Source organism: Macaca nemestrina, chromosome 15 (genome assembly GCF_043159975.1).
Source record: "Macaca nemestrina isolate mMacNem1 chromosome 15, mMacNem.hap1, whole genome shotgun sequence".
Classification (NCBI taxonomy): Eukaryota; Metazoa; Chordata; class Mammalia; order Primates; family Cercopithecidae; genus Macaca; species Macaca nemestrina.
In genome coordinates this window covers 27,752,738-27,772,267 of record NC_092139.1, presented here as the reverse complement: position 1 = coordinate 27,772,267, position 19,530 = coordinate 27,752,738, and the positions used below count along the sequence as shown (strand labels likewise).

The 19,530-nt window shown below is 41.0% G+C and overlaps 1 protein-coding gene across 7 annotated transcripts in view; it reads right to left on the bottom strand.

Moving 5' to 3' along the window:
- The window catches only part of LOC105496302 (RB transcriptional corepressor like 1), a 90,005-nt gene that overhangs the window by 27,507 nt on the left and 42,968 nt on the right, over positions 1 to 19,530 (bottom strand). For all 7 annotated transcript variants that reach the window (XM_071079351.1, XM_071079350.1, XM_011766624.3 and 4 more), the window contains 5 exons: positions 19,272 to 19,409; positions 16,381 to 16,545; positions 13,846 to 13,978; positions 8,807 to 9,073; positions 5,631 to 5,839 (listed from right to left, as the gene is read on the bottom strand). In XM_071079351.1, the coding sequence (XP_070935452.1) occupies positions 5,631 to 5,839; positions 8,807 to 9,073; positions 13,846 to 13,978; positions 16,381 to 16,545; positions 19,272 to 19,409 (912 nt within the window). The remainder of the gene's footprint in view (positions 1 to 5,630; positions 5,840 to 8,806; positions 9,074 to 13,845; positions 13,979 to 16,380; positions 16,546 to 19,271; positions 19,410 to 19,530) is intronic.

The window sequence follows — 19,530 nt, the reverse complement described above, 5'->3', positions numbered from 1 at the left end:
CCATCTTAAAAAAAAAAAAAATTATTATAAGAACAATTGGTTGGGCATGGTGGCTCACACCCGTAATCCCAGCCACTTCAGGAGGCTGAGGTGGGAGGATCGCTTGAGCCCAGAAGTTAGAGACCAGCCTGGGAAACACAGTGAGACTCTCTTTCTAAAAAAAAAAAAAAAAAAAAAAATCTAGCTGGATGGGGTGGTGCACGCCTGTGGTCCTACTACTCAGGAGGCAGGAGGAGCTCTTGAGCCCGGGAGGTAGACTGCAGTGAGCCATTATCGTGCCTCTGCATTCTAGTCTGGGCGACAGAGCAAGACCCTGTCTCAAAATAATAATAATAAAACGATTAGTAGAGAAATACACTTAAATTTGCCTGTAGACCCAGCTTCTTGGAGGGTAATGAAGGAGGATCACTTGAGCCTAGGAGTTTGGGCTGTAGCGTGCTGTAACTGTGCTTGTGAATAGTCACTGTACTCCAACCTGGGCAACAGAATGGGCTAGCCAACCGTCTAGTTGTGGGATACACTGCAGTCATGTTTGGTTATAAATATCTGATTAACATGTCTATCTTATCAGAAGCTGATGATTCAAAATGTGCTTGTAAGAGATAGGACAAATTCAAGTTATTGTCTAAGGTCAACAGTTTTTAGTCCTTTTCCATTAATATTAAAATAATTTAAGTATTATAATAAGAACTGGTCATATGCTAATTTAAAAGGTAACACACTAGATTTACTTTATTTATTTTTTATTTTTGGAGATGGGGTCTTACTCTGTTTCTTGGGCTGGAGTGTAGTAGCACCTTCTTAGCTCACTGCAGCCTTGAAATCATGGGCTCATGTTATCCTTCCACTTTAGCCTCCTGAGTAGCTGGGACTACAGGCATGTGCCACTATGCTGGCTAATTTTTTAAGTTTTTGGTAGAGACTGGGTCTCGCTATGTTGCCCAGGCTGGTCTTAAACTGCAAGCCTTGAGTAATCCTCCTGCCTCGGCCTCTGAAATACTGAGATTACAGGCATGAGCCACCATGCCTGGCCTAGATTTATAATAAAAATTATGAGTAACAGCTAGGCATGGTGGCACATGCCTGTAATCCCAGCACTTTGGGAGGCTGTGGTGGGCGGATCACCTGAGGTCAGGAGTTTGAGACCAGGCTGGCCAATATGGTGAAACCCTGTTTCTACTAAAAATACAAAAATTAGCCAGGTGTGGTGGTGCACACCTGTAGTCCCAGCTACTTGGGAGGGTGAGGCAAGTGAATCGTTTGAACCTGGGAGACAGAAGCTGTAGTGAGCCGAGATCATGCTACTGCATTCCAGCCTGGGAGACAGAGTAAGACTCTGTCTCAAAAGTAAATAAATAAATAATGGCTTGGGCATGGTGACTCACACAGTAATCCCAATGCTTTGGGAGGTCAAAGAGGGAGGATCACTTGAGCCCAGGAGTTCAAGGCTACAGTGAGCCATATTCATGCCACTGCACTATAGCTTTGGTAACAGAACAAGACCTTGTCTCTAAAAAAAAAAACAATTAAAAAGAATATATAGCCTTCTCACAGTATCCCATCAATCTTTAGAATGATTCTTCGCTGATTCACATTCACCCATGAGATCCAACATGTATTTGTCCCACAGTGAACTCCATTCTACAGCAACATAACACAATGGAGTTTCAGTTAATTCCAGAGGCTGGCCAACTACTTACTCAAAGTTGCAAAAGAATACAAGCTAGCAAAAAACGTAAGTTAGATCTGAAAACAGAATCAAATCCTGTGAGCCTGAGTCTAAACTTACAGCTCACCAGGATCATAATATTCTCTTGAAAGGTCAAATGTATTTTTTAAGTGGCTAAAGGTACATCACTTGACAGCAAAGCCAGACTAAGCATAAGAAAAAATACAGACCACTATCTCTTGTGAATATTGGTGCAAAAATCCTCAACTAAATACTAGCAAAACAAATTCAACAGCATATGAAGAGGGTTATACACCATGACCAAGTAGAACTTATTCTTAGAAGGTAAGGATAATTTGAAATAAGGAAATCAATCTGTATAACACACCATATCAAAAGGACAAAGGGAAAATGGCCACATAATCATTTCAAGTGATACAGGAAAGCATTTGACAAAATTTAACACCCTTTCATGATAAAAAATACTCCAAAAGCTAGGAAGAGAGAAGGAAACTACCTAAACAAAATAAAGGATATACAGTAATCCCTTGGTATACACAGGAGATTTCTTCCAGGAGCCCCTGCATATACCTGAATCTATGCATACTCAAGTCCTCCATTTTGCCCTGTAGAATCCCCATGTACAAAAAGATGGCCCTCTATATACACAGGTATCACATCCCTCAAATACTGTATTTTCATTCTGTGTCGGCTGAAAAAAATTTGTATACAAGTGGACTTGTACAGTGCAAAAACATGTTGTTCAAGGGTCAACTGTATATAAAAAACCCACAGCTAACATCATTCTCAAATTGAAAACCTGAAAGGTGTTCCTCTAAGATCAGGAGTAAAACAAGGATGTTTGCTTTCACCACTTGTATTCAACATAGAACTGGAATTCCTAGCCAGAGCAATTAGGCAGGAAAAAGAAATCCAAATTGGAAAGAAAGAAGTAAAATTATCTTTGTTCATAGATGACAAAATCTTATGTATGGAAAACTCAAAAAACCTAAAGAACCCATAAAACCTGACAGAACTAATAAATAAATCAGCAAAGCTTCAAGATAAGAAAATCAATACAACATCACTTGTGTTCCTTTACATTACATTAACAATCTAAAAAATGAAATTAAGACAATTCCACTTACTTACAATAGCATCAAAAATAATACAATACTTAGGAATAATCTTAAGCAAGGACTTGTCTTACAAAAGACATATACTGAAAACTACAAAATGTTGCTGAAGAAATTAAAGAAGACGTGAATGAAAAGACATCCTATGATCATAGACTGGAAGACTTAATATTCTTAAGATGTCAATGCTAGCCAATGCAATGTCCATATTCAAGGCAATCTCTGTCAAAATTCCAACAATGTTTTTGCAGAAAGAGAAAAATCTATCCTAAAACTCATACAGACTCTCAAGAAATCTTGAATAGCTAAAACAATCTTTAGAAAGAAAAATAAAGTTGGAGGTCTCACATCTCCTGATTTTAAAACTTTTGACACAAAGCTATGGTTATCAAAACAGTGTGGTACTGAATACAGATAGACGTATAGTCCAATTAATAGAATAGAGAGTCCAGAATTAAACTCCCATATCTATGCTCAAGTGACTTTTCAACAAGGATTCTAAGCTCATTCAATGGGAAAGGGCAGTCTTTCAACAAATAGTGCTGGGAAAAGATATCCATGTGTAAAAGAATGACTTTAGACCCTTATCTAACACCATATACAAAAATTAAAATGGGCTGGGTGTAGTGGCTCATGGCTGTAATCCCAGCACTTTGGGAGGCTGAGGCGGGCAGATCACTTAAGCTCACAAGTTCCAGACCAGCCTGGGCAACATGCTGAAACCCCGTCTCTACAAAAAAAATGCAAAAACAGGCCAGGTGTGGTGGCTCATGCCTGTAATCCTAGCACTTTGGGAGGCCAAGGTGGCTGAATCACCTGAGGTCAGTAGTTTGAAACCAGCCTAACCAGTATGGTGAAACCTCGTCTCTACTAAAAATACAAAAATTAAACGGGCGTGGTGGCATGTGCCTGTAGTCCCAGTTACTCAGGAGGCTGAGACAGGAGAATTGCTTGAACCCAGGAGGCAGAGGTTGCAGTGAGCCGAGACTGTGCCACTGCACTCCAGCCTGGGCAACAGAGTGAGACTCTGTCTCAAAAAAAAAAAAGAAAATTAGCTGGGCATGGTGGCACATGCCTGTAGTCTCAGCTGCTCGGGGCGTTGAGGTGAGAGGATCATTTGAATCCGGGAGGCGGAGGCTGCAGTGAGCTGTGACTGCGCGACTGCACTCCAGCCTGGGTGACAAAGTGAGACTGTCTCAAAAAAAAATAGACATAATAAATATAAGAGCTAAAAACTATAAAACTCTTAGATGAAAACATAGGGGAGAAGTTTTATAATACTGGATTTGGCAATTATTTCTTGTATATGACACCAAAAACAGAGACAAAAAATGAAAAGAATAAATTGACTTTATTAAAATTAAAAACTTTCATGTGTCAAGAACACCATCAATGGGATGAAAAGACAACCCATAGAATGGGAGAAAATACTTGTAAATAGTATATTTTATAGGGGATTAATATCTAGAATACATAAAGAACTCCTACAATTCAACAAAAACAAAACCCATAATTTAAAAAATGGGCAAAAGACTTGAATAGACATTTCTACAATGAAGATATATAGATGAGCAAAAACACATGAAAAGATACTCAATATTACTAATCAGTAGGGAAATGAAAATCGAAATTATAATAAGATGTATCTTTACACCCATTGGATGGCCATTTTCAAAAAAACAAACAAACCAGAAAACACGAAATGTTGGCAAGGATGTGAAGAACTTGGAACACTTGCGCCTTGCTGGTGGGAATATAAAATGGTCCAGCCACTGTGGAAAACGGTACGGTGGTTCCTCAGAAAATGAAATACTAAATTACTCTCCCATTTCTGGGAATATACCCAAAGAAATTGAAAGCAGAGACTTGAATAGATATTTGTTGCTATTTTTTTTTCTTCTTAAGACAGGGCCTTGTTCTGTTGCCCAGGCTGGAGTGCAGTGGTGCGATCTTGGCTCACTGTAGCTTCAACCTCCTGGGCTCAAGTGATCCTCACACCTCAGCCTCCAAAATAGACAGGACTATAGGCATCTGCCACCACACCTGGCTGTTTTTTTTTTTTTTTTTTTTTTAAATAGAGATAGGGTCTCACTGTGTTGCCCAGAGTGGTCTCAAACCCCTGGGTTCAAGTGATCCTCCTGCCTCAGCCTCACAAAGCGCTGGGTTTACAGGCATGAGCAACCATGCCTGGTTTGAACAGACACCTGTACACAAATGTTCACAGCAGCATTATTCACAATAGCCAAAAGGTAGAAGCAACCCAAATGCCCATCAACAGATGAATGAATAAACAAAATGTGGTATTAAATAGAAAGCATATTCATACGATGGAATATTTTTTCTTTTGTTCTTTTTTTCTTTTCTTCATACAATGGAATATTATTCAGCTTTGAAAAGGAAGGAAATTCTGGCACAAGCTATATGGATGAACCTAGAAAACATTATGCTAAGCCAGTCACACACAAAAAAACAAAAAACAAATACCGTATGATTTCACTCATATGAGGAACCTAGAGTAGTCAAATTCACAGAAACAGAAAGTAGAATAGTAGTTGCCAGAAGCTGGGAAAAGGAAGAAATGGATACAGAATTTCAGAATGAGAAGATGAAAAAGTTCTGAAGATAGATGGTAGTAATACTGAAAAGCTGCACAACAATGTGAATGTATTTAATACCATTGAACTGTACACTTAAAAATGGTTAAAATGGTAAATTTTGTGTTATGTATATTAGGAAAAAAACAGACCAAAGTCTGTCTCTGTTACTCAATCTTTCTTCCATATTATTTAATATAAACTCTTTTTAAATGCTGTAAAAACACATACCTTTCTGTAAAAGAGTGCTAAGGACCCAGTTCTCTTTGGCCTGCTTATTCCAGTTGAATGTACCTCTTGTGCTTTAGTCAGACTGGTCTGTTTTGGAGAAGCACCAATTAATGAATGAGCAGTAAGTGATACAGGACTCTTGACTTTGGACTCTTGATTTGTATTCATGGAAATAGGTAGTGTGATCTCTGCAGCATCATTTGCAACACCTGAATGTATAAGCATTATTAGAAATAATCTGCATATGTTCTAGGAAAGTTGTCAACTATATATATTTTGTCAATTATATATATACATATATGTGTGTGTAAGAAGGCTACAAAATAGTAATTCTAGGTTATGATTGATTTTTTTTTTTTTTTTTGAGACAGGATCTCCCTTGGTCACTCAGGCTGGAGTGCAGTGGCGCCATCTCAGCTCACTGTGGCCTCGACCTTCTGGGCTCAAGTGATCCTCCCACCTCAAGCCCTGCAAATAGCTGGGACTACAGGTGCAAGCCACCAGGCCTGGCTAACTTTTTTTTTTTTTGAGGTGGAGTCTTGCTTTGTCACCCAGGCTGGAGTGCAGTGGTGTGATCTCAGCTCATTGCAACCTCTGCCTCCCAGGTTCAATTCTCCTGCCTCAGCCTCCTGAGTAGCTGTAACTACAGGCGCATGCCACCACACCCAGCTAATTTTTAAAATATTTTCAGTAGAGACGGGTTTCACCACGTTAGCCAGAATGTCTCGATCTACTACCTCGTGATCCACCCTCCTTGGCCTCCCAAAGTGCTGGGATTACAGTCGTGAGCCACCGTGTCCGGCCTATATTTTTTTAGAGATGGGAGTTTTGCCATATCACCCAGGTTAGTCTCGAACTCATGAGCTCAAGCCATTTGCCTGTCTCGGCCTCCCAAAATGCTAGGATTATAGGCATGAGCCACTGCAGCTAGCCATTTTTTTTTTTTTTGAGATGGAGTCTCACTCTGTCACCCAGGTGGGAGTGCAGTGGCCTGATCTCGGCTCACTGAGACCTCTGCCTCCCAGGTTCAAGCAATTCTCCTGCCTCAGCCTCCTGAGTAGCTAGGACTATAGGCATGCACCACCACACCCGGCTAATATTTTTTCTGTATTTTTAGTAGAGACAGGGTTTCACCACGTTTGCCAGGCTGGTCTCAAACTCCTGACTTCAAGTGATCCACCTACCTCAGCCTCCCAAAGTGCTAGAATTACAGGCATGAGCCACTGTGCCGGGTATCCCCACCTTTTTTTTTTTTTTTTAAGACAACGTCTTGCTCTGTTGTCCTGGCTGGAGTACAGTTGCGTGATCACGGCTCACTGTAGCCTCAAATTCCCAGGCTCAAGTGATTCTCCTGCCTCAGCCTCCCAAGTAGCTGGGACCACAGGCACACATCACCACGCCAGCTAATTTAATTTTTTGTAGAGATAGGATATTGCTATGTTGCCCAGTCTGGGTCTCAAACTCTTGGGCTAAAGTGATCCTCTTGCCTCAGTCTCCCAAAGTGCTGGGATTACAGGTGAAAGCTACCATGCCCCATATAAATTCTTATTTTCCAGAAACAAGAATATTCGGTTTTGTTTTCCTACTTTAAATTTATTGAAAAAAAAAGCAAATTTTGTTCTCATTTTGTATATGCCTGTGATGCGTTTATAGTTTAAATTTATTGGGAAAAAAAGCAATTTTTTAAACATTTTGAGCACTTGAGATGTTAGTCAAAAAACAGAATTTTTGCTCAGTACATACATATTGGTAAGCTCAGATAAGAACATTTTAAAAGTAGCTCAGAAGTTCGAGACCTGGGCAACATGGTAAAACCCCATCTGTACCACAAATACAAAAAAATTAGCTGGGAGTGGTGGCACTTGCCTGTGGTCCCAGCTACTCAGGAGGCTGAGGTGGGACAATCACTTGAGCCTGGGAGCAGAGGTTGCAGTGAGATGAGATCATGCTGCTGTACTCCAACGTGGGTGACAGAGTGAGATCCTGTCTCAAAAAATAAAAACAGAAGAAAAGAAAAAGTAAAATCAGTCTAAACAAACAAAGAGGACAGTAAATTTATAAAATTTGAAAAAAAAAACAACAACTATAGATTCAAAACAAAAGACAAGGTGGAGCACAGAGGATTTACAGGGCAGTGAAACTACTCTGTATGCAGCTATAGTGACAGCCACATGTCATTATACATTCTCAAAATCAATAAATTATTCAATACCAAGAGTGAACCCTAATGTAAACTATGGGCTTTGGGTAATGTGTCAATAATGTAGGTTCATCAACTGTAACAAATGTAGCATTCTGGTGTGGAATACTGATAATGGGGGAGGCTCTACATGCCTCTGGTAGGAGAAGGGGGAATATGAGAAATGTCTGTACCTTCCTCTGAATTTTGCTGTGAATCTACAACTGCTCTAAAAAATCAAATCTATTAAAAAAAAAAAGTATAGCCGGGCGCGGTGGCTCAAGCCTGTAATCCCAGCACTTTGGGAGGCCGAGACGGGCGGATCACGAGGTCAGGAGATCGAGACCATCCTGGCTAACACGGTGAAACCCCGTCTCTACTAAAAAATACAAAAAACTAGCCGGTCGAGGTGGCGGACGCCTGTAGTCCCAGCTACTCGAGAGGCGGAGGCAGGAGAATGGCGTGAACCCGGAAGGCGGAGCTTGCAGTGAGCTGAGATCCGGCCACTGCACTCCAGCCTGGGTGACAGCGCGAGACTCCGTCTCAAAAAAAAAAAAAAAAAAAAAAAAAAAAGTATAGATTCAAGAGAAAATAATGAGTTAGAAAAACCGGCCGGGCGCGGTGGCTCAAGCCTGTAATCCCAGCACTTTGGGAGGCCGAGATGGGCGGATCACGAGGTCAGGAGATCGAGACCATCCTGGCTAACACGGTGAAACCCCGTCTCTACTAAGAAATACAAAAAATAGCCGGGCGAGGTGGCAGCGCCTGTAGTCCCAGCTACTCGGGAGGCTGAGGCCGGAAAATGGCGTGAACCCGGGAGGCGGAGCTTGCAGTGAGCTGAGATCCGGCCACTGCACTCCAGCCTGGGCTACAGAGCGAGTCTCCGTCTCAAACAAAAAAAAAAAAAAAAAAGAAAAACCATGTGATCTAATCCACTAAGACATTTCTTAAATTTTTATCTCAGAAAAAATATAAAACAAATGCACTATAACGTTACCATGTGATGGAATTATAACTTTATGTCCTGTTGTTCCTGTTAATGGGGCTGTGGCCATTGTTAGAAGAGTTTGACCAGGTAAAATTGATACATTTTCAGCAGTAATGCTTGAAGAAGGAGCGATTTTCAATTTTGTTCCTTCTGTTATGATCTTGCCCATAAGCATTTCCTTTGGGGGGTCCTCTCCAAAGAGTCTTCTCTTAGCACTCCCTGCGGTAGGAGAACTGTAGCGTTCATGGACAGAAACTGGAGACAATGGTTGCATATCTAAAAAAAATAATAATAAATTTAAAACAGAAATGTATTCCAAAATAATAAATTAGGTTTACTCATTCACTCAACAGATAGTGAGTTGAGATACTTATGCTGGGCACTAGCTAGATATGAATAACATGGCCTTTGCCCTCATGGAATATATAGTCTACTGGGAGAAAGAGGCATGAAATAAGTCACTATGGTAAAACGTGAAAATTACGATCACTCATTTTCCTGGTTTCTTGAACCTCTGCCTAAATTAAAGGAGCAAAACATTAAGGATAAAGTAGAGGCTGAGAGGTAGAATGATGTGAGCACTAAATTTTAGTAATAGTCCAATATCTCCCAATCATACCTAGTAAAGAGCACCTGAGAAGAAGGGAAGCAAAAGCAAAATCAGGAATTTGGGTCACAGTTTTGCCTCTTTGTGCATATTTGCACTCCCAGCAATTTAAGGCAGTAGCTCTGGCTTTCTAATTCAGTAGATATGGAATCATCTTCAGTAAATCCATCAGAAGATATGAGTAAAGATGATATAAATCTGCTTACCTTGCCTTAATCTGAAGGTTGGCAGTAGTGTGTTGATCAAAAATAAAGTAAGGATTATGGATTTTGCCTTTCTTCCTGTGCTATCCTTTCACAGGATCTGCTTTCCATTCCCTCTCTACCAGCTGCACGGCTTTTTCTAGCCCCTTACAACCCTACATCTTTTCTAAATCTTTTTCCACAATTCTTCCCTCAACCAATGATTCCTTACAGGTAGGTCAATAATATGCTTTTAAAGCAAAAGTATTTATTTATTTATGAGAATGGAGTCTCGCTGGACTGCAGTGGTGCAATCTCAGCCTACTGTGACCTACACCTCCTGGGTTCAAGCAATTCTCCTGCCTCAGCCTCCCAAGTAGCTGGGACTACAGGCGTGTGCCACCATGCCTGGCTAATTTTTCTATTTTCAGTAGAGACAGGGTTTCGCCATGTTGGCCAGGCTGGTCTTGAACTCCTGACCTCAGGTGATCCACCTGCCTCAGTTGGGATTACAAGCTTGAGTCACCATGCCCAGCCTTCATTATTTATTTTTACATTCACTAATTAGATAGTCATGTAATCTACTTTCTTTTTCTTTTTTTTTGAGATGGAGTCTTGCTCTGTTGCCCAGGCTGGAGTACAGTGGTATGATCTCAGCTCACTGCAAGCTCCATCTCCTGGGTTCACACCATTCTCTTGCCTAAGCCTCCCGAGTAGCTGGGACTACAGGCGGCCACCACCACACCCAGCTAATTTTTTGTATTTTTAGTAGAGATGGGGTTTCACCGTGTTAGCCAGGATGGTCTCGATCTCCTGACCTCGTGACCTGCCCACCTTGGCCTCCCACAGTGCTGGGATTACAGGCATGAGCCACCGTGCCTGGCCCTGTAATCCATTTTCAAAACATGCTTAAAAGGTATTAAAATGACCCCTAGCGATGATTTAGAAGCTCTCTGTATTAGTGAGATGATTGGGAAAATAGTAACAGTTTAATAAAAATCTTTCCATAATTCTTGGGCTTATGAAAGTAGCTTTTACTTCCCATCTTCAGTAAACAAGTACAAATTTCTATAGTAGTTTCCATTACTCCTTTACAAGAGTTCATGTGAATGCCTTATATCTAAGAAATCCACGTAAGCCCTTGAATCTGACTAGGTACATTCAAAGGTGACATTTCAAGGCAAGACTCGAGCTGAAGCCATAAAGTTAGCTGCAAATCCCTTGAAATGATCTTTACTATTCTTGGTAAGTTTTTAAAAAAGAAAATAATTCCCAATATTTTGAAAGTTTTATAGTATACTGAATATTTTTACTATTTTTTCATTTATCTAAACATTAATAACTGACAGTAAGAAGAGCCTTTTTTTGTTTAACATTTTGACAAGATTTGTAAAGGTCAAAAAACAATTATAATTATTCCCAATAATTAAAATTACTGAGTATTCACATCTTATGCAATCTTGTTTTTTTTTTTTTTTTTTTTTTTTCCGGAGACGGAGTCTCACTCTGTTGCCAGGCTGGACGCAGTGGCACAGTCTCGGCTCACTGCAACCTCCACTCCTGGGTTCCAGCAATTCTCTTGTCTCACTCTTGTCTTAGCCTCCCAAGTAGCTGGGACTACAGGGGCACACTGCCATGCTTGGCTAATTTTTTGTATTTTAGTAGGGTCTGGTTTCCACTGTGCTGCCCGGGCTGGTCTTGAACTCCTGAGCTCAGGCAATCCGCCTGCCTCAGCCTCCCAAAGTGCTAGGATTACAGGTGTAAGCCACTGCGCCAGGCTTTTTTTTTTTTTTTTGAGATAGAGTCTTGCTCTGTACCCAGGCTGGAGTACAGTGGTACCATCGCTGCTCACTGCAAACTCCATCCCCTGGGTTCAAGCAATTCTCTTGCCTTAGCCACCTGAGCAGTTGGGATTACAGGTGTGTACCACCATGCCTGGCTAATTTTTGTATTTTTAGTAGAGACGGGGTTTCACCATGTTAGCCAGGCTGGTCTCGAACTCCTGACCTCAGATGATCCACCTGCCTCGGCCTCTCAAAGTGCTGGGATTACAGGCGTGAGCCACTATGCCTGACTTTATGCCCTTACGCAATCTTTTTTTTTTTTTTTTTTGAGACGGAGTCTCGCTCTGTCGCCCAGGCTGGAGTGCAGTGGCCTGATCTCAGCTCACTGCAAGCTCCGCCTCCCGGGTTCACGCCATTCTCCTGCCTCAGCCTCCCGAGTAGCTGGGACCACAGGTGCCCGCCAGCTCGCCCGGCTAGGTTTTTGTATTTTTTAGTAGAGACGGGGTTTCACTGTGTTAGCCAGGATGGTCTCGATCTCCTGACCTTGTGATCCACCCGTCTCGGCCTCCCAAAGTGCTGGGATTACAGGCTTGAGCCACCGCGCCCGGCCCCGCAATCTTTTTTTTTTTTAGGGATGGAGTCTCGCTTTGTCACCCAGGCTAGAGGGCAATGGTGTGATCTCAGCTCACGGCAACCTCCGTCTTCCAGGTTCAAGTGATTCTCTGCCTCAGCCTCCCGAATAGCTGGGATTACAGGCACCCGCCACCATGCCCAGCTAATTTTTGTATTTTTAGTAGAGATGGGGTTTCTCCATCTTGGCCAGGCTGGTCTTGAACTCCTGACCTCATGATCCACCCGCCTCAGCCTCCCAAAGTGCTGGGATTACAGGCGTGAGCCACTGCGCCCGGCCTTTTTTTTTTTCTTTTTGAGACAGAGTCTTGCTCCATCCCCCAGGTTGGGGTCCAGTGGTGTGATCTTGGCTCACTGCAACCTCCTGGGTTTAAGTGATTCTCCTGCCTCAGCCTCCTGAGTAGCTGGGATTACAGGCACTCGCCACCACATCCAGCTAATTTTTGTGTTTTGAGTAGAGACGGGGTTTCATCATGTTGGCTAGGCTGGTCTTGAACTCCTGACCTCAGGTGATCTGCCCGCCTCGGCCTCACAAAGTGCTGGGATTACAGGTGTGAGCCACTGTGCCTGGCCTGCAGTCGTTTTTATGATCCTGCATTGCATGTAAAGCAAAGACTGCAGACGGGCAGACAGACAAACACACATACACAATCACACAGAGTCCAAAAATGGATGTACCATACTATGTAACCTGGATACTTGTTCATCTAAGATTTGTTAAGGGATACTATGTGGTCAGGAGATTTTAACTGATTTTTTAAAATCCAAGAACTATATAATCCACAAGATGCACACATCAGCTCGCTACGTCACAAGAGAAAATAAGGAAGAATGAACTAAAATATTTCTATTGGTGAGTTTCAAAATGAACTATTTTAAGAGTATAAATAACTAGTTTATTAGATGAACTTAAGCATTCCAAAGATAATACAAATTTTATTTTGCTTTAAATGTTTTTCTACAGAGACACACACAGGCAAAGCAAGAATATAAATTTGTGAAATTTGGAAAAGTAGGTATTTAGCTTAGTGATACGGTTTGGCTGCATCCCCACCCAAATCTCATCTTGTCATTCCCATAATTCCGTGTCATGGGAGGGACCAGGTGGGAGGTCATTGAATCATGGGGGTGGGTCTTTCCCATGCTGTTCTCCTGATAGTGAATAAGTCTCACGAGATCTGATGATTTATCAAGGGGAGTTCCCCTGCACAAGCTCTCTTGCCTGCTGCCATGTAAGAGGTGCCTTTGCTCTTCCTTTGCCTTCCACCATGATTGTGAGGCCTCCCCAGTCATGTGGAACTGTGAGTAAATCAAACCTCTTTCCTTTATAAATTACCTAGCTTTGGGTATGTCTTTATTAGCAGCATGAGAAGAGACTAATACACTTATCTTTTTTTTTTCCTTTCTTCTTTTTCTTTTTTTTGGGACATGAGGGGGGTCTCACTATTTTGCCCAGGCTGGGTTCAAACACAAGCCTCAATCCTCCTGCCTCAGCCTCCTGAGTAGCTAGGACTACAGAAAGATGCCATCATGCCTGACGTTAGCTTATTTAAACAGTTCTCCATTAGCATTCAGGAAAGATTACATACATTTATTAAATAAATTATATTTAAAATTCTATTAATATAGTATACACTATAGTATATAATATATATATTATAGTATATAATGTAGTGTACAATGAGCTACACAGGGGTGCTGGCACAAGCATCAAGCTCCTTTTTGAATCCTGCTGAAAAAATTAGATTTCTTAATAATATACTCACAAGACTTAAAATTTTCTCTGAAAAAAAACCCCAAATACCCTTTGTTACTTTTTCATTCCTTTACCAATGTTGAACCTACCTCTTCGAAGACTCCCACTGTCAGTTCGAACTTCCTTGACTCTTGGGTGCATTAGAGGAGACATTGGCATCATGGGAAGATGTCCCTGTACATTTCCTCCATTTCCTGTTTCAAAGTTATTTGGGAATATAACCTGTAGAAAACAAAAACCCCTGGGTTTACATATAAACTTGCTGATTAAAACTTATTAAAAATGTTTTATTTTCTTTTCTTTTTTTGAGATAAAGTCTCACTCTGTTGCCCAGGTTGGAGTGCAGTGGCACGATTTCGGCTCACTGCAACCTCCACCTCTCGGGTTCAAGTAATTCTCCTGCCTCAGCCTCCTGAGTAGCTAGGACTACAGGTGCATGCCATCACACCCAGCTAATTTTTGTATTTTTAGTAGAGACGAGGTTTCACCATGTTGGCCAGGCTGATCTCGAACTCCTGACTTCAGATGATCCACCCACCGCAGCCTCCCAAAGTGCTGGGATTACAGGCGCGAGTCACTGTGCCTGGCCGAAAAAGTGTTTTCTTAACTTTTATTTTTTACTATTTTATTTCTCTTTCTCACTTCTTCACAAAATACAACTTGGATAAAGTGCTCAATTCTTAATGTTTACAAACTTATGGAAAGAGTTCATTTCATTTAACCTTATAATTTATATAGGTAAGTTACCAACCACAAGAACTAAACTTATGAGGTAGGCAGTATCATTCTCCATTTAGGGATGAGAAAATTGAGGATCTGAAGGTGAAATTTGCCCAAGGTCATACAACTAGTAAGTTATAAAAGCAACGGCTTCAATACTAATCCTTCTTCGAGTTCACAGCTTTTTTGAACTTGAAGGAGTTTGAAGTTCTTCAATGGAAATAAACTGATGAGCACTGAAGAGTGGCCCAGTAAGTTACTGTCTGCTGCAAAAGACCAAAGAAGTATGGAAGAGAGATTTCAAGCAACCATCTTCTTTTCAATTCCTCCTGGCCTTGGATAGCTCTAGTAGTTTGGGATTAGGGAAAAATTTAAGAAGACTAATGAAGTACATAAGGAGACAAAACAAAGAAGAATCAAAAGACAGGAGTTACAAAAGAATAACAGAAGTAGAGAAAAAAAAACACCTCGATTTCTCACATGATACTACTATTAAAAATGTAATTTGTGTACAACTCTGGGAACACATTTTTAATTTTTATTTATTTATTTATTTAATTTTTTTTGAGACAGAGTCTTGCTCTGTTGTCCAGGCTGGAGTGCAACAGCACCATCTCAGCTCACTGCAACCTCCGCCTCCCGGGTTCAAGCAATTCTCCTGCCTCAGCCTCCCAAGTAGCTGGGATTATAGGTGTGTGCCACCATGCCCGGCTAATTTTTTTGTATTTTTAGTAGAGACAGGGTTTCACCATGTTGGCCAGCCTGGTCTCGAACTCCTGACCTCAGGCAATCCACCCGCCTTGGCCTCCCAAAGTGCTGGGATTACAGTCATGAGCCATTGTGGCCGGCCTTTGTTTTTTATTTTTTAATTCTAAATGCCACTAATGAAAAGTGTTCAATCTTTATACAGACATTTGAAAAATTTTAAATAAGTTTAACGGTTTCCTAGACATGATACCGAAAAGCACAAGCAGAAGAAAAAAATATCTGAATTGGATACCATCAAAATTAAAAATATTTGCATTTCAAAGACACCATCAAGAAAGTGAAGACAGGCCAGGCGCAGTGCCTCATACCTGTAATCCCAGCACTTTGGAAGACCATCCTAGCTAACACGGTGAAACCCCTTCTCTACTAAAAATACAAAGAAATCAGCTGGGCGTGGTGGTGGGTGCCTATAGTCCCAGTTACTCGGGAGGCTGAGGCAGAGAATTGCTTGAACCGGGGAGGCAGACGTTGCAGTGAGCCGAGATTGCGCCACTGCATTCCAGCCTGGGTGACAGAGCAAGACTCCGTCTTAAAAAAAGAAAAACAGAAAGAAAAAAAAATTAGCCGGGTTTGGGTGTGGTGGTATGTGCCTGTGGTCTCAGCTACTTGAGAGGCAGAAGGGCCGTTTGGGCCGAGGAAGTTGAGGGTGCAGTCAGTGTGCCACGTTTGCAACACTGCACACCAGCCCGGGCAACAGAGGGAAACCCCACCTTAAAAAAAAAGAGGAAATGAAATACTGATACATTCTACAACATGGATGAACCTTAAAAACATTATGCTAAGCGACAGACACCCAGTCAAAAGGAACTACATTTTTATGATTCCATTTATATGAAATGTCTAGAATAGGCAAATTTACGGAGACAGAAAGTAGATTAGCAGTTACTTAGAGCTAGGGAGAAGATATAGGGGTAGGGAAGTGATAGCTAAAGGATGTACGTTTCTTTTTGAAGTGATGAATATATTCTAAAATTGTGGTTATGGCTGCACATATCTATTTATATACTAAAACCACTGAATTGTACACTTAAAATGGGTGAACTGTATGGCATAGGAATTCTCTCTCAATAAAGCTGTTTTATTTTTTATTTTTTATTTTTTTTAATGATAGGATTATCAGACTTGCCCAGACTCACTTCTTCACAGGTAGGAACTTTGTTTGCAGAAACCTGGAGAGCCTCCCATAGTGCAGAATCATGACTCCATGCTAAACTCTCCAAAATCTGTTCTTCAATGCTGTTCAGGTGTTTCACCATGTCCCTCGAGAGCCCCTCTTCTGAGCGGATCACCACCTCAATAACCTGCAGAGGAGAAAGGTGAGAAGGCAATGTGGTTTCAAGCAGTTAGTTCTAGTCTGGACTTGCATGTAGGACTAGCTGTGGCTTTCTTCTTCTTTTTGAGACAGAGTTTCCCTCTATTGCCCAGGCTGGAGAGCAGTGGTGCGATCTTGGCTCACTGCAACCTCTGCCTCATGGGTTCAAATGATTCTCCTGCCTCAGACTCCCGAGTAGCTGGGATTACAGGCACCTGCCACCACACCTGGCAAATTTTTGTAGTTTTTAGTAGAGCTGAGGTTTCACCATGTTGGCCAGGCTGGTCTAGAACTCCTGACCTCAGGTGATCTGCCCGCCTAGGCCTCCCAAAGTGTTGGGATTACAGGTGTGAGTCACTGCACCCGGCCACTGTGGCCTTATTCTGTGGCACAGAACCAAAATCATCTTTGAACCATAATTCTGTGGCTTACTAACATCTTCTAATTTATAAAGGAGCTTTTAAGTTCTTTAAAATATGTTCACATACATTTCTGTTTTTCACGTTTTATTTTATAAATGACAACCTGAGGCAATGATAGGTGATAACTGGTCAACAGCCCAACAGTGGGAGAAGTCAGGTGTTAGGTTCCAAGTCTAGTTCTATTTTAAATGTATTGTTCCTTTCCAGACTATTTTTTCCGCTAACTCAAAATAACAGAATGAATGAACTATTTAAAGTGACTTTGCTTATATATACTATAATTCTATTTTAATAAGGGAAGTATCCAGAGAAAAGTTTATATACATAAAATATTAATAATAGGAGTAATAATTAGATTATGATGTATGACTTTAATATTCACATTTATTTATTTATTTATTTTGAGACGGAGTCTTGCTCTGTTGCTCAGGCTGGAATGCAATGGCGCCATCTCGGCTCACTGCAATCTCTGCCTCCCAGGTTCAAGCCATTCTCCTGCCTTAGCCTCCCAGGTAGCTGGGACTACAGGCACGTGCCACGATGCCCGGCTAATTTTTTGTATTTTTAGTAGAGATGGGGTTTTGCCATATTGGCCAGGATGGTCTCAATCTCCTGATCTCATGATCTGCCTGCCTCGGCCTCCCAAAGTGCTGGGATTATAGGCGTGAGCCATTGCGCCCGGCCCACTTTTATGTTTATGATTTTCTTCAAGCAGCACACATCATTTATGTCGTTTAAAAAAACAAAGGAGGGCGACACAGTGACTCATGCCTGTAATCCCAACACTTTGGGAGGCCACAGTGAGAGGACTGCTTGAGCCCAGGAGTTCGAGACCAGCCTGGGCAACATAGTGAAACCGAGTCTCTACAAAAAAAAAAAAGGCATTTAGCTTCTTGAATAAAATAAGGATGTTACAAATAAAAACAAATTAGTATGAGGTTGTTGACAAAACTAAACTTTTTCCTAATGGCAAAAGTTGAATATATACATTAACATTAAAGTAAGTGTATAGTAGAATCACTTCTCCCTAAGAAACCTAAAAATACTTTAATCACACTCAATAATTCACAGAGATAAGCTTTCCAATGACCTGCATTTTCTACAACTTTAATTCAGGCATACTTTAGGTATAAAAATTTAACTCTTCAAACCAATTTTTCTATCACCAGTAGAAAAGTAGCCTAGATGACTAAATATTAACTAAATCATGCCAAGAAGCATAACAGTAGCATTAGTCTTAAATTTCGATACTATGTAACATTAAACGTTATTGACTGTGATGACTAAATGTTATTGAGGGTGATGATGTAGTTCAATAGCTATGACCTCTGTTTTATTTTGAAAAGATAATAAAAATAGTTGTAGTAAGAAAAATACTTAAGATTCATTCACACTGAATTAGCTCAAACTTGGGGAAGAAGCATAATCTATTATTACAGCTTTATTAGTTAGACTATCACCAAAATCAATTTTAGGTCTTTTTTCCTCTTGGTAGAAAGTTTTTTGTTCTTCACCACGCATTTGTTTAACAGGATTATAATTTTCATTCATAAATAGGGAAAATATGAAGTTAAGTACTAGTTCCAGGTCATATTTTCAAGTCTGTGATAACAAAGGAACTGAAGCTATAAGATTGACTTAATTTACCTTCTCACCTTCTCTCTCTCCTTTTTTTTGTTTGAAACAAGGTCTTGCTTAGGTGCCCAGGCTGGAGTGGTGTGGTGGCACAATCATAGCTCACTGTAACCTCAAACTCCTGGACTCAAGCCATCCTCCAGCCTCAGTTTTCCTAAGTGCTGGGATTATAGATGTGAGCCACTGTATGCTCAACTGTCTCTTGTGTTCCTGGTTTCACCCAAAAGGAATACATATTATCATTTTTTTTTCTTGAGACAGAATTTTGCTCTTGTCATCTAGGCTGGAGTGCAAACCTCCACCTCCCAGGTTCAAGCAATTCTCCTGCCTCAGCCTCCTGAGCAGCTGAGATTACAGGTGCTCGCCACTATGCCCGGCTACTTTTTTTTGGTATTTTTAGTAGAGATGGAGTTTCACCATGTTGGCCAGGCTGGTCTCGAACTCCTGACCTCAGGTGATCCTCCCACCTTGGCCTTCCAAAGTGCTGGGATTACAGGCATGAGCCACCGTACCCAGCCAGGAATATATATTTTCAGAACACATCTGGAAACATTTTCCAGATATCACAACAGTGTTTTTCTTCAGCACTAAGATAAAAACAATGTTTCTGTGAGAAACACTGTTTTCATCTCATAACAGAACTTTGTTTTCATCTTACCTTATAGAAGTAAAATGGTTGCAAGTTGAGAACTTCAATAATCCAAGGAAAAGTACGAGGTGAGCTATAGGCAAAGAGCACAATTTCCAAACAACAAGCCATCAAGGAATGATGAAATATATCTTGCTCTAAAAGAACCTGGGGGAAGAGAAAGACCACAGTTTAATATTCTTCAGCAATTTCAGTCTTCGCCATTGTACAAAGAAAACTATGGAAACAAGAAACAATAACGTGCAAATTATATTATACTAGATTACTG